The sequence below is a fragment of the Microcaecilia unicolor genome, chromosome 2 (genome assembly GCF_901765095.1).
Source record: "Microcaecilia unicolor chromosome 2, aMicUni1.1, whole genome shotgun sequence".
Lineage (NCBI taxonomy): Eukaryota > Metazoa > Chordata > Amphibia > Gymnophiona > Siphonopidae > Microcaecilia > Microcaecilia unicolor.
In genome coordinates this window covers 594,740,439-594,767,162 of record NC_044032.1, presented here as the reverse complement: position 1 = coordinate 594,767,162, position 26,724 = coordinate 594,740,439, and the positions used below count along the sequence as shown (strand labels likewise).

General features: G+C 47.9%; 1 protein-coding gene across 4 annotated transcripts in view; it reads left to right on the top strand.

Annotated features, from left to right (window-relative positions):
* LOC115461613 overlaps window positions 1-26,724 on the top strand; it is a 153,808-nt gene that overhangs the window by 74,044 nt on the left and 53,040 nt on the right. For all 4 annotated transcript variants that reach the window (XR_003940732.1, XM_030191575.1, XM_030191573.1 and 1 more), the window contains one exon: window positions 17,881-18,023. Coding sequence is in view for 3 of the 4 variants with exons in the window: in XM_030191575.1 (XP_030047435.1) it covers window positions 17,881-18,023 (143 nt within the window). In the remaining variant the exon portion in view is untranslated. The remainder of the gene's footprint in view (window positions 1-17,880; window positions 18,024-26,724) is intronic.

Below are 26,724 nucleotides of genomic sequence, written 5' to 3'. Positions count from 1 at the left end.
GTTGAATAGCGAAGAGACGGGCCGGCGTCAGCGGCGACGGGGGGGGGGGGGGGGGGGGGGGGGGGTACCGGCAGCGGTGAACACGGGGGGGAGGGGCCAGCGGTGACCTCGGGGGGAGGGGGCAGCGGCGACCCAATAGCCCGTTTTAACGGGCTCAACGGCTAGTTAGCATATACTGAGTGTGGTAAAAGCTTCTGTTAAAAGCCCTAGAAGGGCAGTGAACATGATAATGCTGATGGACTCTCCAGAATGGAAGAGCCAGAACAGCCCTGACATTGGACTGTCGAAACCCGACCAGCAGTTGTTAGAGGCTGCAGTCCGAGGTCTCTCTCTTAAGGAGGAAGTAACCTGCAGTGATGTGCCCAAGGAGGTTAGATTGAGAACAGGAAACGGTACGAGTATATCTAGCCCATTATATGGGTTGAAGCCAGTAGGTGTAGCTGGCTGGCAAGCAAAGTCACAAGTACACCCAAAACAATAGCAAACTCTATTGAAAGCAATAGTAAAAGATTATTGGAAACTAGTAAAAGAAGCCCGTTTCAGAGCAAATGAAACGGGTGCTAGCAAGGTTTTTGTCGCCAACACCCCGCTCCCTCCCTCCCTGGCCAACCCCTTCGTTGTTCTGGCATTGCTCCGCCCCCAATGTCATGACGTTTGACGTGAGGGCGGGGCCCAGAGCGATTTCCCGCCTCCCTGCCTCCCTCCCTGCCAACCCCTTCGTTCTGCCATTGCTCCGCCCTCGAGGGCGGGGCCCGGAGCGATTTCCCACCCCCCACCTCCCTCCCTGCCAACCCCTTCGTTCTGCCATTGCTCCGCCCTCAAGGGTGGGGCCCGGAACGATTTCCCACCCCCGCCTCCCTGCCTCCCTCCCTGCCAACCCCTTCGTTCTGCCATTGCTCCGCCCTCGAGGGCGGGGCCCGGAGCAATTTTGGTGGCTTCACCACCACGAACCTTCGAACCTTTTTGAAGGAAGTCAGAGCTTGGCTTCACTGACGTCAGTGTCCTCAGAACGTTGAGGGTGAGTTTTATTATAGTAGATAATGGACTGCCTATGTGTGGTCCATCTGTAAGCAGTCAAAAGCTGTTCCAGTTGCATAGACAGTGCCTTAAAAGGTGGAGGGCAAAAGATTATTTTATTTTTTTATCTTTACTTATTTGACAGCTTTTCAATTTATTTGAAAGTGTCCTATATGTAGATATAAATATAATGAAATCAAAACTTGAATATCACTAAAACCGCTTCGAAAATTATTGTAAGCTGATGGAAATAGCACTAATAAAGGCTGTATTGTGCTTATTCTCCGAGGACAAGCAGGCTGCTTGTTCTCACTGATGGGTGACGTCCACGGCAGCCCCTCCAATCGGAATCTTCACTAGCAAAGTCCTTTGCTAGCCCTCGCGCCCGCGCGCACCGCGCATGCGCGGCCGTCTTTACGCCCGAAACCGGCTCGAGCCAGCCAGTCTTCTTTCGTCCGCACTCGGTATGGTTGTGTTTTCGCCGTGTCGAGCCCCGGAAAGTCGACCTCGCGCGTCCTTTTTCTCTTCGACGTGTTTTTTTCTTCGGAAAATCTTTAAAAATTTGTTCGGGAAGTGCTCCGGAAGCCCCCTCGGGTTTCGTTTTGCCCCTTCCCGTATTTTCAGACTTTGCCCCGGTAAGTTTTCTTTCGTCGTCGGGGTAGGCCTCTTTTCGGCCTCGGTCGAGATTTTTCTCCCTCAAAGTTTTGGTGCTCACCTTCGTCATTTCGGATTTTGATTTCGCCGGCGTGATTTTTCCGCCCATGACATCGAAGCCTTCCAGCGGCTTCAAGAAGTGCACCCAGTGCGCCCGGGTAATCTCGCTCACTGACAGGCACACGTCGTGTCTTCAGTGTCTGGGGGCCGAGCACCGCCCTCAGGCCTGTAGTCTGTGTTCCCTTTTGCAAAGGCGGACTCAGGTAGCGAGATTGGCCCAGTGGAACGTTTTGTTCTCGGGCTCTTCGTCGGCATCGGCACCGGGGGGTATCGTGTGCATCGGCGTCTTCAGCGTCCAGAGCTTCATCCTCGGCCGCCAGTGCATCGAGGCATCGACCCTCTGCATCGGCGCCGAGACATCGGATAGCTGCATCGATGTCGGTGGTACCGGGACCTCGTCTGCTGATGTCGTCGGACGGTGGTGCATCGTCTGGAGTGCAGGTGAGGGCTGTCCATTCCCCTGCTGGTGGCGGTGAGCCTTCGGGTGGGTCTCCCCCTACCCTGAGGGCTCCTGCGGTACAGCCCCCCCGAGACCGACCTCCTTCGGCCTCGGCCCCGAGGAAGCGACGGCTGGATTCTACGTCCTCCTCGTCGGTACCGGGGAGCTCCGGTGACATGCTTCGTTCCAAGAAGTCGAAGAAGCATCGTCACCGGTCCCCTTCCCGTGTCGGTACCAAGAGCTCTGGGTCGCCGAGGGAGTCGGCACCCAGCAGGCATCGGCACCGAGAGGACCGCTCACCCTCTGTTCAGGAGGTGTCGATGCGCTCCACTCTGGACAGCCCGGAACAGCCTCCACGCCCGGAACAGGTTCTGACGTCGACGCCTGCATCGACTTCCATGCCTTTCTCTGCAGCCGCTCTGAACGAGAGCCTCCGGGCCGTTCTCCCAGAGATTCTGGGAGAGCTGTTGCGCCCTACCCCTCCGGTACCGGTGGTGCTTGCGCCACCGGTACCGTCGAGCGTGGCGCCGGCAGGTCCATCGCCCGAGGTGAGGTCTCCGGCGTCGGTGCCGCGTGCGGTGCCGGCTGCCGTCGCCTCCCAGGAAGGCTCCCCGACTACGTCGGCGGAGGGAGCTTCGCCGATGCGGGCGAGGGAGTCTACCTCTCGACGCCCCCATCGTGGACGTGGCTCCACGGAGTCGAGTCGGGCACGGTTGCAGACACAGGTCCGTGAACTTGTGTCTGACACCGAGGGTGAGGCCTCGTGGGAAGAGGAAGAAGACCCCAGATATTTCTCTGACGAGGAGTCTGAGGGTCTTTCTTCCGATCCCACTCCCTCTCCTGAAAGACAGCTTTCCCCTCCTGAGAGTCTGTCTTTCGCTTCCTTTGTCCGGGAGATGTCTACGGCCATCCCCTTCCCGGTGGTTGTGGAGGACGAGCCCAGGGCTGAAATGTTTGAGCTCCTGGACTATCCTTCTCCACCTAAGGAAGCGTCCACTGTTCCCCTGCACCATGTCCTCAAAAAGACATTGCTGGCGAACTGGACCAAGCCTTTAACTAATCCCCACATCCCCAAGAAGATCGAGTCCCAGTACCGGATCCATGGGGACCCAGATCTGATGCGCACCCAGTTGCCTCATGATTCTGGAGTTGTGGATCTGGCCCTAAAGAAGGCTAAGAGTTCTAGGGAGCATGCTTTGGCGCCCCCGGGCAAGGACTCTAGAACCTTAGACTCCTTTGGGAGGAAGGCCTACCATTCTTCTATGCTCGTGGCCAAAATTCAGTCTTACCAGCTCTACACGAGCATACACATGCGGAACAATGTGCGGCAGTTGGCGGGCTTGGTTGATGCTCTCCCCCCTGAGCAAGCCAAGCCTTTTCAGGGGGTGGTCAGGCAGCTGAAGGCGTGCAGAAAATTCCTGGCCAGAGGGGTGTATGACACCTTTGATGTTGCGTCCAGGGCCGCTGCTCAAGGTGTGGTGATGCGCAGGCTCTCATGGCTGCGTGCCTCCGACCTGGAGAATAGAATCCAGCAGCGGATTGCGGACTCGCCTTGCCGTGCGGATAATATTTTTGGAGAGAAAGTCGAACAGGTGGTAGAGCAGCTCCACCAGCGGGACACCGCATTCGACAAGTTCTCCCGCCGGCAGCCTTCAGCTTCTACCTCTACAGGTAGACGATTTTTCGGGGGAAGGAAGACTGTTCCCTACTCTTCTGGCAAGCGTAGGTACAATCCTCCTTCTCGACAGCCTGCGGCCCAGGCTAAGCCCCAGCGCGCTCGCTCTCGTCAGCAGCGTGCGACTCAGCAAGGCCCCTCGGCTCCCCAGCAAAAGCAAGGGGCGAGCTTTTGACTGGCTCCAGCAGAGCATAGCCGCCATCCAAGTGTCAGTGCCGGGCGACCTGCCAGTCGGAGGGAGGTTGAAAGCTTTTCACCAAAGGTGGCCTCTCATAACCTCCGATCAGTGGGTTCTCCAAATAGTCCGGCAAGGATACACCCTCAATTTGGCCTCAAAACCTCCAAATTGTCCACCGGGAGCTCAGTCTTACAGCTTCCAGCACAAGCAGGTACTTGCAGAGGAACTCTCCGCCCTTCTCAGCGCCAATGCGGTCGAGCCCGTGCCATCCGGGCAAGAAGGGCTGGGATTCTATTCCAGGTACTTCCTTGTGGAAAAGAAAACAGGGGGGATGCGTCCCATCCTAGACCTAAGGGCCCTGAACAAATATCTGGTCAAAGAAAAGTTCAGGATGCTTTCCCTGGGCACCCTACTTCCCATGATTCAGGAAAACGATTGGCTATGCTCTCTGGACTTGAAGGATGCCTACACACACATCCCGATACTGCCAGCTCACAGACAGTATCTGCGATTTCAGCTGGGCACACGTCACTTCCAGTACTGTGTGCTACCCTTTGGGCTCGCCTCTGCGCCCAGGGTGTTCACAAAGTGCTTGGCTGTAGTAGCAGCAGCACTTCGCAGGCTTGGGGGTGCACGTGTTCCCATATCTCGACGATTGGCTGGTGAAGAACACGTCCGAGGCAGGAGCCCTGCAGTCCATGCAGATGACTATTCGCCTCCTGGAGCTACTGGGGTTTGTGATAAATTACCCAAAGTCCCATCTTCTCCCGGCGCAGAGACTCGAATTCATAGGAGCTCTGCTGGATTCTCGGACGGCTCGCGCCTATCTCCCAGAGGCGAGGGCCAACAACTTGTTGTCCCTCGTCTCGCGGGTGCGAGCGTCCCAGCAGATCACAGCTCGGCAGATGTTGAGATTGCTGGGCCACATGGCCTCCACAGTTCATGTGACTCCCATGGCCCGCCTTCACATGAGATCTGCTCAATGGACCCTAGCTTCCCAGTGGTTTCAGGCTGCTGGGGATCTAGAAGACGTGATCCACCTGTCCACGAGTTTTCTCGAATCCCTGTATTGGTGGACGATTTGCTCCAATTTGACTCTGGGACGTCCTTTCCAAATTCCTCAGCCACAAAAAGTGCTGACCACAGATGCTCATGTCGATGGGCTTCACACCCAAGGAAGCTGGTCCCTCCAGGAACGCGATCTACAGATCAATCTCCTGGAGTTGCGAGCGATCTGGAACGCTCTGAAGGCTTTCAGAGATCGGCTGTCCCACCAAATTATCCAAATTCAGACAGACAACCAGGTTGCCATGTACTACGTCAACAAGCAGGGGGGCACTGGATCTCGCCCCCTGTGTCAGGAAGCCGTCAGCATGTGGCTCTGGGCTCGCCGTCACGGCATGGTGCTCCAAGCCACATATCTGGCAAGCGTAAACAACAGTCTGGCCGACAGGTTGAGCAGGATTATGCAACCTCACGAGTGGTCGCTCAATTCCCGAGTGGTGCGCCAGATCTTCCAAGCGTGGGGCACCCCCTTGGTGGATCTCTTCGCATCTCGAGCAAACCACAAAGTCCCTCAGTTCTGTTCCAGGCTTCAGGCCCACGGCAGACTGGCATCGGATGCCTTCCTCCTGCATTGGGGGGAGGGCCTGCTGTATGCTTATCCTCCCATTCCTCTGGTGGGGAAGACTTTGTTGAAACTCAAGCAAGACCGAGGCACCATGATTCTGATTGCTCCTTTTTGGCCGCGTCAGATCTGGTTCCCTCTTCTTCTGGAGTTATCCTCCGAAGAACCGTGGAGATTGGAGTGTTTTCCGACCCTCATCACGCAGGACGAAGGGGCTCTTCTGCATCCCAGCCTCCGGTCCCTGGCTCTCACGGCCTGGATGTTGAGAGCGTAGACTTTGCCTCTTTGGGTCTGTCAGAGGGTGTCTCCCGCATCTTGCTTGCTTCCAGGAAAGATTCCACCAAGAGGAGTTACTTCTTTCTATGGAGGAGGTTTGCCGTCTGGTGTGACAGCAAGGCCCTAGATCCTCGCTCTTGTCCTACACAGACCCTGCTTGAATACCTTCTGCACTTGTCTGAGTCTGGCCTCAAGACCAACTCTGTAAGGGTTCACCTTAGTGCAATCAGTGCATACCATTACCATGTGGAAGGTAAGCCGATCTCAGGACAGCCTTTAGTTGTTCGCTTCATGAGAGGTTTGCTTTTGTCAAAGCCCCCTGTCAAGCCTCCTACAGTGTCATGGGATCTCAATGTCGTTCTCACCCAGCTGATGAAACCTCCTTTTGAGCCACTGAACTCCTGCCATCTGAAGTACTTGACCTGGAAGGTCATTTTCTTGGTGGCAGTTACTTCAGCTCGTAGAGTCAGTGAGCTTCAGGCCCTGGTAGCCCAGGCCCCTTACACCAAATTTTATCATAACAGAGTAGTCCTCCGCACTCACCCTAAGTTCTTGCCAAAGGTCGTGTCGGAGTTCCATCTGAACCAGTCAATTGTCTTGCCAACATTCTTTCCCCGTCCTCATTCCTGCCCTGCTGAACGTCAGCTGCACACATTGGACTGCAAGAGAGCATTGGCCTTCTATCTGGAGCGGACACAGCCCAACAGACAGTCCGCCCAATTGTTTGTTTCTTTTGATCCCAATAGGAGGGGAGTGGCTGTGGGGAAACGCACCATATCCAATTGGCTAGCAGATTGCATTTCCTTCACTTACGCCCAGGCGGGGCTGGCTCTTGAGGGTCATGTCACGGCTCATAATGTTAGAGCCATGGCTGCGTCGGTAGCCCACTTGAAGTCAGCCTCCATTGAAGAAATTTGCAAAGCTGCGACGTGGTCATCGGTCCACACATTCACATCTCATTACTGCCTGCAGCAGGATACCCGACGCGACAGTCGGTTCGGGCAGTCAGTTCTTCAGAACCTGTTTGGGCTTTAGGATTCAACTCCACCCCCCGAGGGCCCTGTTTGTTCTGTTCCAGGCTGCACTCTCAGTTAGTTGGTAAATTTTTTAGGTCAATCTCAGTTATGTCCTCGCCGTTGCGAGGCCCAATTGACCATGGTTGTTGTTTTGAGTGAGCCTGGGGGCTAGGGATACCCCATCAGTGAGAACAAGCAGCCTGCTTGTCCTCGGAGAAAGCGAATGCTACATACCTGTAGAAGGTATTCTCCGAGGACAGCAGGCTGATTGTTCTCACAAACCCGCCCGCCTCCCCTTTGGAGTAGTGTCTTCCCTTGTCTTTGTCTTGCTACATATGAGACTGGCCGGCTCGAGCCGGTTTCGGGCGGGAAGACGGCCGCGCATGCGCGGTGCGCGCGAGGGCTAGCAAAGGACTTTGCTAGTGAAGATTCCGATTGGAGGGGCTGCCGTGGACATCACCCATCAGTGAGAACAATCAGCCTGCTGTCCTCGGAGAATACCTTCTACAGGTATGTAGCATTCGCTTTCTATGCTGTTCTGTACAATACATTAATACATGGCCAAATTTCAGAGAGGATATCCTGTTTACTGATGGGTTCATCTTAAACTGTTGTTGTAATCTGCTTTGGGAAGCCTGGTGTTATAAAGACTGTAAGTAAAATTAAACTCTTCTTTCATTGGGGCAAATGGAATCACATCTTCATCTTTTCTCTTTTATACAAATGGATTCGTCTGTTTTGAGCATGTTTCAGGGACAAGTGGTTTTCATTAGTCAAAATAATAAAAATAAATATTTTTTCATGCAGATGTCTCATTTGTTTAAACATAACTAAAGGCTATAAGCCCCTAATGCAGTCCATTGGTTTTCTTATATTTTGTCCTTGCGATGACTTGTACTGTGCCAAAACTGGACATATAGTGAGACAGAATAATAGAATTTAGTAACATCCAAAATGTATTAATTAACATAATTGTGTTCATGTTTGGGTAATAACAGAAAATGCTGTTGATAACTAACTCAGAAGAAATAAATGTATATTTCAGATCTAGAACAACAAAGCAGTGGAATCAAATGCATTTATTGGAACAATACCCGACGTGGCCACGTTTCGCCCTCAAGCTGTGTCAGGGGTACAAACTATAAAAACATGTATAACCATACATATTAACAATGTCATAAGCATGGTTCAACTGATAAAAGGCAATTATTTAAAAAAAGATTCAACATGTATAAAACAATCCTTTAAAAGTTCTAAAAAACATGTATAGACATACATGATATCATCTGTAAAACAAATATTTATAATTATCATTAAAATCATACAACATCACGTAAAACTTTATCAGAACATCTACAATTACTCACATCACATTTATAACTCTCAATAAAAAAATTGTTAAGATCATACAGTTAGAATCAAAACAATTCAATGAAGAGGGGAAGAAATTTCTTTATACATACCTATCAAAAGTGTATATAAATATATCATATACACTAGTAGTTCCAAAAATCTAGTTCTACACAGATACAAAAAAATAAAAGTATCATCAGACAAGATGCATATGTAAATGTACACCAAACTTTTAAAAGACTCTAGACATTCTAGTTTCTCCACTGATATTCTTAACACAAAACCAAAAACTCCTTAGGAATAAATAACCTGTCCACATTACTGCTAGAGGCAGGAAACCATTCACTGAATGAAAGACTTCTCACAAAAATATAACACTGTTGAACCATTTCTTCTTTATCAATGATCCTAGCGATTAAGTAGACTTGTTTCCTTTTCCCCTTGTAATGATATATCAAACTTGTCAAGGCCCTACGTGTTTCGCTCTTAGTGTCATCAGGGGCATCGACTCTACCTTACAGCTTGTTAATATACTGTTTTGTGACTTCTGCCAGAATGGTCCAGTCTCCGGACATCAGGAAATGGCGTCTGCCTGCTTTCTAATGCTACGCATTTGTGATTAGTGTATGATCATTCAATTGTGGAACTGTTACTGGATGTAAGAAAATAATGAATATGCGAGCGAGATCTGCTTAGATACTATCTCCCATTGTATGCAAATCTATCTAATGTATATAAGTTAGGGATATCCTGAAAACCTGACCTGTTTGGGGAACTCGAGACCTTAACATCTGCATCTCTGCTTGGGTTTCTTTCTTTTATGTTTGGTCAGGTTTTGCTTTGCAAAAGAAATCTATCTTAGAGAATGCCACCAACAGGGCAAAACCTCCGTTCTCCGAGGACAAGCAGGCTGCTTGTTCTCACTGATGGGTGATGTCTGACGGCAGCCCCAGGTCTGGAATCTTACTAGCAACAAAGCTTGCTAGAGCCCTCGCACGCACCACGCATGCGCGACCGTCTTCCCGCAGGTCGAGCGTGCCTCAGTCTTTTTTTATCCGCGGTCGGAGTGACTGTTTTTTTGGCCGTTCTGCGACCCAGAAGAGAGCCCTCTCAGCGACTCCGTGTTTACGCCGGTTTTGCCGCTTTTTTAGGTTTTCCCAAGCGAGTTCGCTCGCGTTTTCGTTCTTTAAAAAAAAAAATTACTTTTCCTTTACTTCTTAGTTTGTCCCCGTAAGTTTCCTTTCATTGTCGTGAGCGGCCCTTTTGGCCGCCCGTACGGGTTTCTCCTTTTTTGTGTGCCCCTCTTTTGGCACCATCGCGAGTTTTGACTTTGCCACCGCTATTTTTCCATCGATGACATCGAAGACTGCCAGCGGCTTCAAGAAGTGCACGCGGTGCAGCCGGGCAATCTCAGCCACTGATCCACATGCTTCGTGTATTCAGTGTCTTGGGGCTGGTCATCGCCCCGACGCGTATACATTGTGTCTCCGCCTTTAAAAGCGGACACAAGCGTCGAGATAAGCTCAGTGGGAGCATCTGTTCCGAGCTGGGCCCGGTCCGTCGACATCGGTAGCAGTACCGAGATCGTCGGAGACAGTATCGATGTCAGCACCGGAGAGTGCATCGAGGTCAGGAGTGCAGGTAATGGCTGTCCAGAGACCATCTCACGCTGGCAGCAGTGAGCCCTCGAGTGGGTCTCCACCTGCCTCGAGGACTCCTGCGGTGCAGGCCAACCGGGACTGACCTTTTTCGGACCCGGCCCCGAGGAGGCGTTTGGATTCAACGTCGTCCTCTTCGGTACCGGGGGTACCAGTGACGTGCTTCGAGCGAAGGCGAAGAAGCACCGTCATCAGTCACCCTCCCGTCATGAAACCGAGAGCTCCGGGGCACTGAAGGATTCGGCACCCGTGAAGCGTCGACGCCGGGAGGACCACTCACCCTCCATACAGGAGGTGTCAATGCGCTCCTCTCCGGACAGCCCAGTACCGCCTCCTCGCCCCAGACAGATTCTGTCTCCGGTACCGACCCCACAGCCTTGCTTGACAGACACTCTTGACGAGCGCCTCCGAGCCATTCTTCCAGAGATTCTGGAAGGGCTGCTGCGACCATCTGTTCCGGTACCGGCGGTGCTTGCACCGTCGGTACCGTCGAGAGATGCAGCGGCTGGCTCCCCGCCCATGGTGAGGCCTACGGCGCCAGTACCGCTTGCGGTATTGGCTGCGGCTGCCACCCAGGTTGATTCCCCGTCGACGTCAATGAAAGGAGCTTCATCGCCGGCGGCGCGGGACTCCACTTCTCAGCACCATCATCGAGGACGTTGTTCCTCGGCGTCAAGACGGGCCCGGCTTCGGACTGCTCTTAGAGAGCTCGTGTCCAATACCTAGGGGGAGGCCTCGTGGGAGGCAGAGGAAGAACCAAGATATTTCTTGGATGAGGAGTCTTGTGGTCTTCTTTCTGATCCTACTCCTTTGCCAGAGAGAAAGCTTTCTCCCCCGGAGAGTTTGCCTTTTTTGTCCTTTCTCCGGGAAATGTCTAAGGCCATTCCCTTCCCGGTTGTAACTGAGGATGAGCCCAGGGCTGAGATGTTCGAGGTCCTGGACTATCCTTCGCCACCTAAGGAGTCGTCCACTGTTCCTCTGCATGATGTCCTTAAGCAGACATTGCTGACGAACTGGATGAAACCACTAACTAACCCCACCATCCCCAAAAAAGGTTGAGTCCCAGTACCGAATCCACGGAGACCCGGAGTTGATGACTCTTCGGTTGTGGATTCCGCTCTCGAGGGCCAAGAGTTCTAGAGATTACGCCTCAGCGCCCCCGGTGCGGGAGTTTAGAACTCTGGACTCTTTTGGGAGGAAGGCCTACCATTCTGCTATGCTCGTGTCCAAGATCCAGTCCTGCCAGCTCTACACGAGCATCCACTTGCGGAACAATGTGAAGCAACTGGCGGACTTGTTCGATAAGCTCCCTTCGGAGCAGGCCAAGCCTTTTCAGGAGGTGGTCAGGCAGCTGAAGGCGTGTGCCGTAAATTGCTGTCCAGGGGTGCTTACGACTCTTTTGATGTTGCATCCAGGGCCGCTGCTCAGGGTATAGTGATGTGCAGACTCTCATGGCTGCGTGCCTCTGACCTGGAGAATCGAGTCCAGCAGCGGATTGCGGATGCTTCTTGCCGGGGGGATAACATTTTCGTTGAGAAGGTCGAGCAGGTGGTAGAGCAGCTCCATCAGCGGGAAACCGCACTCGACAACCTCTCCCACCGGGCGCCTTCAGCATCTACCTCATAAGTACATAAGTACATAAGTAGTGCCATACTGGGAAAGACCAAAGGTCCATCTAGCCCAGCATCCTGTCACCGACAGTGGCCAATCCAGGTCAAGGGCACCTGGCACGCTCCCCAAACGTAAAAACATTCCAGACAAGTTATACCTAAAAATGCGGAATTTTTCCAAGTCCATTTAATAGCGGTCTATGGACTTGTCCTTTAGGAATCTATCTAACCCCTTTTTAAACTCCGTCAAGCTAACCGCCCGTACCACGTTCTCCGGCAACGAATTCCAGAGTCTAATTACACGTTGGGTGAAGAAAAATTTTCTCCGATTCGTTTTAAATTTACCACACTGTAGCTTCAACTCATGCCCTCTAGTCCTATTATTTTTGGATAGCGTGAACAGTCGCTTCACATCCACCCGATCCATTCCACTCATTATTTTATACACTTCTATCATATCTCCCCTCAGCCGTCTCTTCTCCAAGCTGAAAAGCCCTAGCCTTCTCAGCCTCTCTTCATAGGAAAGTCGTCCCATCCCCATTATCATTTTCGTCGCCCTTCGCTGTACCTTTTCCAATTCTACTATATCTTTTTTGAGATACGGAGACCAGTACTGAACACAATACTCCAGGTGCGGTCGCACCATGGAGCGATACAACGGCATTATAACATCCGCACACCTGGACTCCATACCCTTCCTAATAACACCCAACATTCTATTCGCTTTCCTAGCCGCAGCAGCACACTGAGCAGAAGGTTTCAGCGTATCATCGACGACGACACCCAGATCCCTTTCTTGATCCGTAACTCCTAACGCGGAACCTTGCAAGACGTAGCTATAATTCGGGTTCCTCTTACCCACATGCATCACTTTGCACTTGTCAACATTGAACTTCATCTGCCACTTGCACGCCCATTCTCCCAGTCTCATCAGGTAGACGTTTTTACAGGGGAAGGAGTAGTGCTCCCTATACTTATAAGCGTAGGTACAATCCACCTTCCCGACAGCCTGCTCAGGCTAAGCCCCAGCGCACTTGTTCACGTCAACAGCGTGCGCCTAAACAGGCCCCTGCAGCTCCCCAGCAAAAGCAAGGGACGGGCTTTTGACTGGCTCCAGATGAGCATAGCCGCTATAAACGTACCTGTGCCGGATGATCTGCTGGTCGGAGGGAGGTTAAAATTTTTTCACCAAAGGTGGCCTCTTGTAACCTCCGACCGGTGGGTTCTGCAAATAGTTCGGTCCTGGTACTCTCTCAATTTGATCGCCAAACCTCCAAATTGGCCAACGGAGCTCAATCCTTCAGCTTCCAGCACAAGCAGGTACTTGCAGAGGAACTCTCCGCCTTCTCAGCGCCAATGCGGTCGAGCCCGTGCCACCGTGGCAGGAAGGGCTGGGATTCTATTCCAGGTACTTTCTTGTGGAAAAGAAAATGGGGGATGCATCCCATGCTAGACCTAAGGGCCTGAACAAATATCTGGTCCGAGAAAAGTTCAGGATGCTTTCCCTGGGCACCCTTCTTCCATGATTCAGGAAAATGATTGGCTATGCTCTCTGGACTTAAAGGATGCTTATACTCACATCCCGATACTACCAGCTCACAGGCAGTATCTTCAATTCCGTCTGGAATCACAGCACTTTCAATATTGTGTGCTACCCTTTGGTCTTGCTTCTGCGCCTAGAGTGTTTACAAAATGCCTGGCAATGGTAGCAGTGTCACTGGGAGTACATGTGTTCCCTTATCTAGACGATTGGCTGGTGAAGAACACCTCGGAGGCAGGAGCTCTACAGTCCATGCAAATGATTATTTGACTCCTGGAGCTACTAGGGTTTGTGATAAATTATCCAAAGTCCCACCTTCTTCCAGTTCAGAAACTAGAATTCATTGGAGCTCTGCTGGACTCCAAGACAGCTCATGCCTACCTTCCCGAGGCGAGGGCAGACAAATCTTCTGTCCCTAGTTTCCTGGGTTCGAGCGTCTCAGTAGATCACAGCTCGGCAGATGTTGAGATTGCTCGGCCATATGGCCTCCACAGTCCATGTGACTCCCATGGCCCGTCTTCACATGAGATCAGCTCACATCCCAATACTACCAGCTCACAGGCAGTATCTTCAATTCCGTCTGGAATCACAGCACTTTCAATATTGTGTGCTACCCTTTGGTCTTGCTTCTGCGCCTAGGGTGTTTACAAAATGCCTGGCAATGGTAGCAGTGTCACTGGGAGTGCATGTGTTCCCTTATCTAGACGATTGGCTGGTGAAGAACACCTCGGAGGCAGGAGCTCTACAGTCCATGCAAATGATTATTTGACTCTTGGAGCTACTAGGGTTTGTGATAAATTATCCAAAGTCCCACCTTCTTCCAGTTCAGAAACTAGAATTCATCGGAGCTCTGCTGGACTCCAAGACAGCTCATGCCTACCTTCCCGAGGCAAGGGCAGACAAATCTTCTGTCCATAGTTTCCTGGGTTCGAGCGTCTCAGTAGATCACAGCTCGGCAGATGTTGAGATTGCTCGGCCATATGGCCTCCACAGTCCATGTGACTCCCATGGCTCGTCTTCACATGAGATCAGCTCAATGGACCCTAGCTTCCCAGTGGTATCAAGTTTCAGGGGATCTAGAGGATACAATCCAACTGTCCACAGTTTTTCTCAATTCTCTGAATTGGTGGACGATTCGATCCAATTTGACCTTGGGACGTCCCTTTCACATTCCTCAGCCGCAAAGAGTGCTGACAACGGATGCGTCTCTCCTGGGGTGAGGAGCCCATGTCGATGGGCTTCACACTCAGGGAAGTTGGTCCCTCCAGGAACAAGGTTTTCAGATCAATCTCCTGGAGTTACAAGCGGTCTGGAATGCGCTAAAGGCTTTCAGAGATCGGCTGTCAAATCAAATTATTCAAATTCAGTCAGACAATCAAGGTTGCCATGTAGTACATCAACAAGCAGGGGGGGGGGGGGTACCGGATCTCGCCCCCTGTGTCAGGAAGCTGTCCAGATGTGGCTTTAGGCTCGCCGGTACGGCATGTTTCTCCAATCCACGTATCTGGCAGGCGTAAACAACAGTCTGGCCGACAGGTTGAGCAGGATAATGCAACCTCACGAATGGTCTCTCAACTCGAGAGTAGTAAGCAAGATCTTACGAGCGTGGGGCACCCCCTTGGTGGATCTTTTTGCCACTCGGATCCATTACAAGGTCCCTCAGTTCTGTTACAGACTTCAGGCCCACGGCAGACTAGCGTCAGATGCCTTTCTCCTCCATTGGGGGAAGGGCCTCCTGTATGCATATCTTGCTTGAGTTTCAGCAAAGTCTTCTCCACCAAAGGTATGGGAATATCTTTGGTGGGGAAGACTTTGCTGAAACTCAAGCAAGATTGCGGCACCATGATTCTGATCGCTCCTTTCTGACCTCGTCAGATTTGGTTCCCTCTTCTTCTGGAGTTGTCCTCCAAAGAACCGTGGAGGTTGGAGTGTTTTCCAACCCTCATTACTCAGAACGAGGGGGCACTTCTGCATCCCAACCTCCGGTCCCTGGCTCTCTCGGCGTGGATGTTGAGAGCGTAGACTTCGCCTCCTTGGGTCTTTCTGAGGGTGTCTCCCGAGTCTTGCTTGCTTCCAGAAAAGATTCCACGAAGAGGTGTTACTCTTTTAAATGGAAGAGGTTTGCCGTCTGGTGTGACAGCAAGGCCCTAGATCCTCGCTCTTGTCCTACACAGACCCTGCTTGAATACCCGGCCTTAAGACCAACTCAGTAAGAGTTCATCTTAGTGCAATTTTTGCTTATCATTATCGTGTGGAAGGTAAGCAAATCTCAGGACAGCCTTTAGTTGTTCGCTTCATGAGAGGTTTGCTTTTGTCAAAGCCCCCTATCAAACCTCCTTACAGTGTCATGGGATCTCAACATCGTTCTCACCCAGCTGATGAAACCTCCTTTTGAGCCACTGAATTCCTGCCATCTGAAGTATTTGACCTGGAAGGTCATTTTCTTGGTGGCTGTTACTTCAGCTTGTAGAGTCAGTGAGCTCCAAGCCTTGGTAGCCCATGCTCCTTATACCAAATTCCATCATAACAGAGTAGTCCTCCGCACTCACCCTAAGTTCTTGTCGAAGGTGGTATGGGAGTTCCATCTGAACCAGTCAATTGTCTTACCAACATTTTTCCCCATTCTCATACCCGCCTTGCTGAACGTCAGTTGCACATATTGGACTGCAAGCAAGCATTGGCCTTCTATGTGCAGCGGACAAGCCCTTTCAGACAGTCCGCCCAAATGTGTGTTTCTTTTGATCCCAACAGAAGGGGAGTAGCTGTCGGGAAACACACCATTTCCTATTGGCTAGCAGATTGCATTTCCTTCACTTATGCCCAAGCTGGGCTGACTCTAGAGGGTCATGTCACGGCTCATAGTGTTAGAGCCATGGCAGCGTCAGTGGCCCAATTGAAGTCAGCCACTATAGAAGAGATTTGCAAGGCTGCGGCATGGTCATCAGTCCACACATTCACATCTCATTACTGCCTCCAGCAGGATACCCGACATGACAGTCGGTTTGGGCAGTTGGTGCTGCAGAATCTCTTTGGGATTTAGAATCCAACTCTACCCCCCTAGACCCATTTTTATTTTGTTCCAGGCTGCACTCTCAGTTGTTTCTGGTTTTAGGTCAATTCTTGTTATGTCCTCGCAGTTGCGAGGCCCAGTTGACCAGTGTTTGTTGTTTTGAGTGAGCCTGGGGGCTAGGGATACTCCATCAGTGAGAACAAGCAGCTTGCTTGTTCTCGGAGAAAGCGAAGTTACTTACCTGTAGCAGGTATTCTCCGAGGACAGCAGGCTGATTGTTCTCACCAACCCACCCACCTCCCCTTTGGAGTTGTATCTTCCCATGTCTTTGCTTTGTGACTTGAATGAGGCACGCTCGCACTGCGGGCGGGAAGGCGGTCGCGCATGCACGGTGCGCGCATTTGCGCATGAGAGATTTAGCAAGCTTTGTTGCTAGGAAGATTCCGGACCTGGGGCTGCCGTCAGACATCACCCATCAGTGAGAACAAGCCTGCTGTCCTCGGAGAATACCTGCTACAGGTAAGTAACTTCACTTTTTTTGTTGGAAGATAGATGTGTGTACGTGATTAAACTGCTTGTCTTCAAAGAGAGACAAAAAGAAGTTTCTTACCTGTAACAGGTATTCTCAGAAGACAGTGGTTCATCAGTCATACACATTACTTGCTCCTCCCACTCGAATTGAACTTAATATCATACCTCAATTCTTTAAACTATGTGACTGCACAGGAGCTACTAAGAAATTTCCTGTAAAGCTCTGGAAATCGCCTTTTGTGTTGACACTGTCATGATAATACCCATGTGTGAATGAACTGCTTTCTTCAGAGAATAGTCACTGTACATATGTAGCTTTGTTTTTGAATCTGCTTCTTATTTCTTTGCACTCTGATGCTTTTGATAAAGGAAGTCATACCCAGGTAATGCTAGTTAAAATTATCATATAGTGGGAAAGTACTGGCCAGCAGTATCTTGAACACAGAATTCCATGAAGTTGTACTAAGGCATAGGAAAGCACGACTTTTGCTAAGTGATTGGCAAAGGATGTACCAGTCTTAGAGGAAACATTTATCTAATGCTCAACCATGTATTATGGGGAAGGAAGGATCCTCAAATATGGAAAGAGAAAATGAAGATGCATAAGTGTTCTGTTGTTTTAAAACAAAGCAAATGTTCAGGTTGTTTTTCCTATTGTGTTTCTGATTGATGTGCTTTTTTTGTTTCCACATGCTTGAATAAAAAAAAATGTTTAAGTTTAAGAATTAGGGGTTGTGGGAGAGTTAAAATAAATGCATAGCAGTCAAGTAAAGAAGAGAGGAATAAATTCAGAAAGTTCGGGGGTAGATTATCTGAAATGAGTATATTATAACATTTTCTATAGTGTTGGTATATGAACAGGTAAAGCAAGAGAAATATAATGGGGAAAAGTCAGGGAAAGGAAGAATGAAGATACAGATATCTTCTGTTAAAATAATTAGATCTGTGTGGCATCTGTCAGCTACCCTGGCCTCTGGAATAAATCTGACCAGCCTAAATGCCTCCAAGATGTGCTTAAAATGCATGCTGAGGTTTTGTATGTATATGTAGAAGTTACCTTGGATTGCATCAGAGCATTAATATTGTATGCAGTGCCCATCTTTATCTGCTTGCCATGTTGTCTACTGGAAGAAAAATGTCTTGACCCAGCCTTCAGAAGGTCTTTGACATCAGATAGCACTTGATACTTGCTAACATCATATAAACTTAATTCTTTTTCTTTCTTTTAATCAACAGGATAAAAACTCAGCTGAATCTAATAACTATAGCATCTCATTATAAAGCAACACCAAGCTTAAAACCAACTGAAATAGATATAAAACCTACACTTGATGCTATTTCATCCCTGCATTTAACAGGGGACTTAAACTTCTTTACAGGTAATATAAAGCTCGAAATAGAGGGTGACTTTGTATTTAAAAAAAAATTATAATAGTAACTGTTAAAATGGTAGAGAAATATTTTAGAGGCTCTTTTACTAAAGGGTTGCCGCATGTCAGCCCGGAACTACCACTGGCCCAGTGCGTTCCCGGCAGCCACAGGGCCGCATGTTAAGAGTAATCTTACCACAAGGCCATTTTGGGGGGGGGGGGGGGTGCTTTTTACCCTCTGCAGGAAAAAGGGCCCTGGCATGTGGGAAAAATGGCCCCTGCTTCTACCACAGAGCCCTTTTTACCGCAGCTTAGTAAAAGAAGCCCTTAAGGAATTGAGGTATTTGTCAGCTTTATGAATCTTTGAATTAAAAAGGTATTAAAACCTACAGCCAGCATAAGAGATGAAACGTTGCATACCTATGTGCAATTTTTATTTTTCTAATGTTTCAGTTCCCCAGGCAGATACAGTATAAATTCTAGGCATTCTGATCAATTCCAATCTCTCCTTTAAACCTCAAATATCTCGAATTATTTAAAGCTGTTTTTACAATCTTTGTCTAATTTGATTCATTTGCTCTTTGATTCTTCCCTCAGCTTTTAATATTTGAGTCCATTCATTAGTGATTACACAACTTTGATTATTATAATTCAGTATATTGAGGACTTCAGGTCAAAGAGCTCAGACATCTGCAAATTTTTCTAAATACTACAATCCGCTTGATTACTAATATAAGGAAATATGATCGTCATATCACAGCTTAAAAGCGCTCACTGACTAATTAATCATCGTATAACTTACTGAATTTTACTTTTAATTCACAAAGTATTGGCCACTGGAGAACTATTGTATCTCTGACTTAATTCCATATAGTCGTTCAAAAACTCTTGTTCAGTGTACAGTTCTCAACAAAATCAGCTTTTAATCCCTACCTATCCGTATTATAGTTTGTGAACATATTAGGCACTCTGTTTTTTCCGACCAAGGGCCACAGCTCTGGAATGCCCTTCCAGGCTCCTTAAGAAAGGTCTATGTTTTCAATGATTCTTTTTTCTGGCATTTGTTGTTTAGATTCTGTCCAGGATACACATTGATTTTACAGAGCTTCTCCTTCCTTTTGTGTGTCAATGGTTTTTCCTATCATTACTGTAGTTCTACTCCCTCCCTTAAATTCTGTTTGTATTAGGTTAATTTTATTTATTTCTCTTTGTATTAGATTGTAAACCGCCCTGAAGGCTGCCAAAGGGCGGGGTAGTGAATTCTAAATAAACTTGGAAACTTAAATTCATAATGGTGTCATGATGAAATGTCTGCGGTGGCAAACTGTTACATGATGATGTAACAAATTAAGTGATGGAAACACTGTTCTTCTGTGCCTAAATACGAGTCTTGCAAAAAAGATTGTGTGTAAGAAGTTTTAGCAAAACTCAAATGTTGGTGCAAAAGAGAAGGTGCAGATGTGAACTGGCATGTCCCCTCCATTGCCTCAGGTACAAACTGTGAGCCCTCCTGGGACAGAGAAATATCCAGTGTACCTGAATTTAACTCACCTTGAGCTACTACTGAAAAGGTGTGAGCAAAATCCAAATAAATAAATATACCACAAGTTTTCCATGCAGATAGTTTGAATACATTTAGCACGAATACATGATGTAATGTGATGAATTTTTTATGTTTATGAACTGTCAGTGATGGAAGTGTCCATATACCCTTATTTATTTGTACAAACTTGATTTACCACCATGAAGCCACATCATAGTGGTGTATACTAGGAGAATATTTGGATCCTAAAAACATAATAAAGTCACATAAAATCAAGTTCAAGAAGACAAAGATTTCAGCAATAAGAGAAGAGCCAAATCGGGAGGGGAAATGAAGTAGCACAACAATATCAGTCCAAATTACAAACAGTGGAACACAAAAGATCGGTTTTGATAGCTTAAAGAAAAAATGAAAAGGTCTTTTCAAGGGACAAAATCTGTAAAGGCTCGATTTAAAGAAAGACATTTTGAAAAGTGCTTTAATTTAAGAGTCCTTTTACTAAGGTGCACTAATGGATTTAGCACGCGCTAAATATGATGCCCATTATATTCCTATGGACGTCTTATTTGGTACACATGCTAAATATGTTAGTGCACCTTAGTAAACGGACCCCTTAGGCAGTGAGTTATTACCTGTTGTTGCCATAGTTCTCAACAGTGTTGTCTTGTGTCACTGTATTCAACTGCATTAAAATGTAAGGTTGCTTATGGGAGGGAAAAAAGCTAAAAGTTTATTATGCAGTTACACGATTACCCTGGAACTAAAACATTTCATGGATGTTAAGTGTAACAGCACTAGACTGAAGATTTTGGTGCACTTTACATTGACTAATACATTAGAGCTTCCTTTCCTATATATCATTCAGAGTTATTAAATAAATACATTACAGTAGATTTCAGGATTTCCTTTTTGTATGATATAACTTAAATTCTCAAAACATTTAAGTATTTTTGCACATTGTTTCTCAAGTTACGCATGTTCTTAGTATAAATGACTGCTTTATGGAGTATCTGATGTTAGAGCCAGTATGGTGTAGGCTACTTTAGTTTTAGCTCTCACAGGAATGCAGAATCTGGTGCAAAAGGGTAACGATAGTGGAACTGCTTTGGCAATAACAATTGTGCCATAAATTTTGGAGAGAGAATAAATCCAGTGGTAACATGCTACTTCGTCTTTGATAAAATGAGGAAATAAGTTGAAAGGAAACTATAAAAGGGTTCTTTTAAATGGATAAGCTTGCATAGTGGAAACATTTTAACTATGTTTGTTAAAATGTTATACTGCTTAAATTATACAGATCAAAGCGCTGTACAGTACATATTAAAAAAAAAAATAAAGTAAATGTCATTTAAATCCATTCCATTCCATCACAGATTGTGTTTTGCAGAGAAGCTAGTGTATAATACCATCGCCATCAAATTCAATATAAAACTCTTCCTTAAAAAAGAGTCTTCAGCAAAATTTTAATCCTTTTGAAATTCTCTTCTGCACAGAGATAATTTGGGAGATGGTTTCATAAAAAATGTTCCAAATTTAAAAAATATATATATTCTTGAAGTGGTGATGGCGTGGAGGAGAGAGGATGCTGGTAGACTGCTCTCCTGCTGCCCTGTCTCAAAGCCTTGCTTTTACACTGATTCCAAACCCTTTTGTCACTTGTGTTCTTTGGCTTAACTCCTGGTGAGGCTGCTCGGCTCTGGCGGAGCAATTCTTTGTCTCAATGACATCTAAATCCAGCTGTACAGATAGGCATTGGGTTCGACCTCTGACAACAAGATGGCAGGCCCATCCTTGAGCTCCATATGGGTGTCTAAGGTGGCGACTTATGTAGGCTATGTCGGACCACTCATTCTAATCTCTGGAAGAGAAATTAAGCAAAGTCCAGGGGACGCTTGAGGAGATGATGCAGGAGTTTATGCACCAACAACAGCTTACCAGTGAGCTTGAAGGTTGGTCCGGGTAGTGGAGGACTCACGTACACAGCATCAAAAGGCTCTGGTGAACTGTCAGGAATGATTGGAAGATCTGGAAAATCGCTCTAGAAGGAATAATCTCTGGCTGGTTGTGCTCTGAGTCTTTTGGCTTTTTGGAGGCCTTTTTCAAGAGGGAGCTTAGCCTTTCTGACCACATGGGGCCCTTATGTTTTGAATGGGCTTATAGGCTGGGCTTGCAGAAACTTGCTAATGGGAGATCTCGAGTGGTCATTGTGAAGATCCTTAATTATGTGCATAAGGCTTCTACATTGCATGCCATTTGGGGGGGGGGGAATCATTGACATATGAAAACAAAAAAATACTTGTTTCTCAAGATTATTCAGTTGGAGTTCTGACTAAAAGGCGCAGCTTTGTGCCTATCTGTTCTAACCTTATTGAGTTCGCATTTAATTTGCCTTGCTCTATCAAGCCCATCTTCGGGTATCTTACCAGGGACACACTCATCTCTTTGAAAATCAGGAGATTGTTCGCACATTCATGGATGGACTGGATGCAGATTTGCGAGTTTTGAGTGCAACACTGGGCCCTCAAGACTGAGACAACAGGAGTGTTTTATTAGTGAATGACCCGACACGAGTCGTGTTTCGACGTTAGGCAACGCCTGCCTCAGGGGTCGAGATTCAGTGGTAAATGTTATTAAATGTATTTCTGTCCAATGCCGAGATTCAGTGGTTCAACTCTTATCTAACTGGTACCTGTTTCAGCCAGAGAGCCACACCCTCCTTCCCAGATAGAAGGTAACTAACAACTGATTGCTTCCCTTGCAGTGAACAGCTCCAGCTCCTGGCCAGCTCCCAGGCAAGCAGCCTGGGAGCTACTACTACTACTACTATTTAACATTTCTAAAGTGCTACTAGGGTTACGCATCGCTGTACAATTTAACATAGAAGGACAGTCCCTGCTCAAAGAGCTTACAATCTAATGGACAAATGTACAGTCAGTCAAGTAGGGGCAATCAAATTGGGGCAGTCTAGATTTCCTGAAAGGTATAAGGTTAGGTGCCGAAAGCAACATTGAAGAGATGGGCTTTGAGCAAGGATTTGAAGATGGGTAGGGAGGGGGCTTGGTGTAGGGGCTCAGGAAGTTTATTCCACGCATAGGGAGAGGCGAGGCAGAATGGGCGGAGCCTGGAGTTGGCGGTGGTGGAGAAGGGTACTGAGAGGAGGGATTTGTCCTGTGAGCGGAGATTTTGGGCGGGAACGTAAGGGGAGATGAGGGTTGAGAGGTGAAGAGATCAGTGAGCCCAGGGAAGAGGTGTAGATTGAAAAAAGAAGGGGTCCAAGGACAGATCCCTGGGGAACTCCAACAGAGAGCGGGATGGGTGTGGAGGAAGATCCATGAGAGTGTACTCTGAAGATGCGGTGGGAGAGATAGGAGGAGAACCAGGAGAGGACAGAGCCCTGGAACCCAAATGAGGACAGTGTGGCAAGAAGTAAATCATGATTGACAGTGTCAAAAGCGGCGAATAGATCGAGGAGGATAAGGATGGAGTAGTGGCCTCTGGATTTGGCAAGAAACAGGTCATTACAGACTTGAGAGTGCTGTTTCTGTCAAGTGTAGAGGGCGAAAACCGGATTGAAGTGGTTCGAGGATGGCCTGAGAGGAGAGGAAATCAAGGCAGCGGCTGTGAATGGCGTGCTCAAGTATTTTGGAGAGGAAGGGTAGGAGGGAGAGGTAGGGTCAAGTGATGGTTTTTTGAGGAGAGGTGTGACTACGGCGTGCTTGAAGGTGTCAGGGACAGTTGCAGTGGAGAGAGAGAGGTTGAGAATATGACAGATGGAGGGGGTGACAGTATGAGAGATGGTGTTAAGTAAGTTGGTGGGGATGGGATCAGAGGAACAAGTTGTGCATTTCGAGGAGGAAAGAAGGCGGGCGGTTTCCTCCTCGGTGATATCAGGAAAGGAGGAGAAAGAGTTGGTTGGTTGGTTGAGGGAGAGGGTTGAAGAGTGAAGAGGAGGAGGTGGCTTGGTAGTGAATTTAAGGTTGATCTTTTGCACCTTGTCGCAGAAGTAGTCAGCCAGTGCTTGAGGAGAGAGCGAGGGAGGGGGGGAGCGGAGGGTACTTTGAGGAGGGAGTTAAGGGTGGCGAAGAGACGACGAGGGTTAGAGCTGAGAGAATTGGTCAATTGGGTGTAGTAGTCCTGTTTGGCAAGGAATAGGGAGGACTGGAAGGAGGATAGCATGAATTTGTAATGAAGGAAATCTGAATAGGTGCGAGATTTCCTCCAAAGGCGTTTAGCAGATGGGGCGCAGGAGCGAAGGTAATGGATGCAAGGGGTCAACCAGGGTTGGGGATTAGTACGCCTTATGGGACGGGAGATGGATGGTGCGAGGGTGTCCAGAGGAGAGAGTGGCATTGTAAGCGGAGATAGCCTCTTCGACAGACTCGGAGGACATGATGGAGGGGAGGAGATTAGAAATACTAGAGGATAAGGTGGGAGGGTCAATAGCCTGGAGATTCCTGAAAGTAGTGGTTAATGTTGGGCGGGGCTGAGGGGGGGTGAAGAAGTGCCAGGAGCTGTTCACTGCAAGGGTGTGGCTCTCTGGCTGAAACAGGTACCAGTTAGATTCGAGTTGAACCACTGAATCTCGGCATTGGACAGAAATACATTTAATAACGTTTACCATTGAACCTCGACCCCTGAGGCAGGCGTTGCCTAACGCCGAAACACGACTCGTGTCGGGTCATTCACTAATAAAACACTCCTGTTGTCTCAGTCTTGAGGGCCCAGTGTTGCTTTTTTTGTTTGTGTACTTTTTGTGTATACTGATTACCCTCTCTGTTTGGCTTGAGTTTTCAGTGCAGCAGAAGTCTGAAAGAGGTTGGCGTTTGCTAGTGAAGTGCAAGACAGGATTCTGCTACCACGCTTTTGTTTTTGCAGCTTCGGTGGGGCTTCTGGTGGCAGGAGTGCTGCTGGCTTTTGGTGCGAGGCGGTTCTGTTTTGTTGTCTTGCGGTACTGTGTTTTTCATGCATGCACTCCTCTTGCTGAAGCTAAGATACTAGGCTGCTCCTTTGGGGATCTGGCGTTAATGGACAACCTTGATGGCCTTATGACAGACCTTGGAGGAGTCACTGATTACGTGCTGGATATGGGCCTTTTTGTGTGTCTGTGTGTGTTAACTGGACAATGGTTTTGGTAACTGAGGGGGGGGGGGGGGGGGGTATGGTCCAGAAGTGGTTGGAGTACAGGGCTATTGTCCCATTGGACCATGAACTGCCTCCCTGAAGAGTTGCTGGGGTTATTGGACCGATTATTCTGAGGATGGAGTGCCTTTTTATTTAGTGTGTGAAATGATGGGAGTCTTTCACTCCCCTTGAGGTATATTTTCCCCCACCTTTCTTCTGGGAATGGGTTTGATTTACAGGCATTGGGTTAAGTGGGGTTTATTTATTTATTTTTATTTATTGCATTTGTATCCCACATTTTCCCACCTTTTTGCGGGTTCAGTTTGGCTTACAATATGATATAAGTGATGGAAATACAATTTGTTACAACTTGGTTATGGATTACATTGTGTAGAGTTAAGCGAGACAGTCGAAGTAACGTTAAGGAATATAACGATGGAACATAGACATTGAAACATTGGAAGGGGACAATGGGAGGCTTAAAGGGCAATGTTAAGGCATGAAGACATATGGTATACATATTTCTCTGAGTGGAGGTATGAGTGATGTGAGATTACGGAGATGAGATTGCAGAAGTGGATGTATGATGCATTAGTGAACAGTGAGTGTGGACTTTATGTGTTTTGGCTCTTTCTGTAGATTTTTCCAAAAAGATGGGTCTTCAATAATTTGCGGAAGGAAGCTTATTCGTGGATCGTTCTTAAGTTGCGCGGCAGTGTATTCCAAAACTGCGTGCTTATGTGAGAGAAGGTTGACGCGTGTAGCGTCTTGTATTTCAGGCCCTTGCAATTGGGGAAGTGAAGGTCGAGGAAAGTTCGAGATGATCTTTTGGCGTTTCTGGGTGGTAAGTCTATTAACTCAGACATGTAGGCTGGGGCTTCGCCGTGAATGATTTTGAGGACTAATGTGCATACTTTAAAAGTGACGCGTTCCTTGAGTGGTAGCCAGTGTAGTTTCTCTCGTAATGGCTTTGCACTTTCATATTTTGGTTTTCCGAAGATGAGTCTGGCTGCTGTATTCTGGGCTGTTTTAAGTTTCCTCAGTATTTGCTCTTTGCAACCTGCGTATAGTGAGTTGCAGTAATCCAGATGGCTGAGTATGAGGGATTGCACTAGGCTGCGAAAGACGGATCTTGGGAAGAATGGTCTTATCCTTTTCAATTTCCACATGCAGTAGAACATCTTTTTAGTTATGTTGTTTGCGTGAGTTTCGAGTGTTAGGTGGCGGTCAATAGTGACTCCAAGGATTTTTAGCGTTTCTGAGATTGGAAGGTTTAGGTTTGGTGTGTTTATAACGGTAAATTCCTTTGTGTTGTATTGGGAGGTGAGTATCAGGCATTGAGTTTTTTCTGCATTTAATTTCAGACGAAATGCATCTGCCCATGTGTTGTTTTTTTTTTTTTTTGTTACATTTGTACCCCGTGCTTTCCCACTCATGGCAGGCTCAATGCAGCAGGCAATGGAGGGTTAAGTGACTTGCCCAGAGTCACAAGGAGCTGCCTGTGCAGGGAATCAAACTCAGTTCCTCAGTTCCCCAGGACCAAAGTCCACCACCCTAACCACTAGGCCACTCCTCCACATGATGTGTAGGCTTTGATTGATTTCATTGAAGATTTCGTTGATGTCTTGTTTGAAAGGGATGTATATTGTAACATCATCAGCGTATATATATGGGTTGAGGTTATGGTTTGATAGGAGTTTAGCCAGGGGGATCATCATTAGGTTGAAAATGGTTGGTGATAGGGGTCATCCTTGTGGTACTCCGCATTCAGGTGTCCATGCCTTAGACGTGGTTGAATGTGATGTGACTTGATACGGGCGTAGGGTTAAGAACCCCTTGAACCAATTCAGGACATTTCCTCCAATGCCAAAGTATTCAAGTATGTGTAGCAGGATTCCGTGATCAACCATATCGAAGGCACTTGACATGTCAAATTGTAGGAGGAGTATATTGTTGCCAGTCGCAATTATTTGTTTAAATTTAGTCATAAGGGTGACTAATACTGTTTCTGTGCTATGATTCGACCGGAATCCTGATTGGGCATCA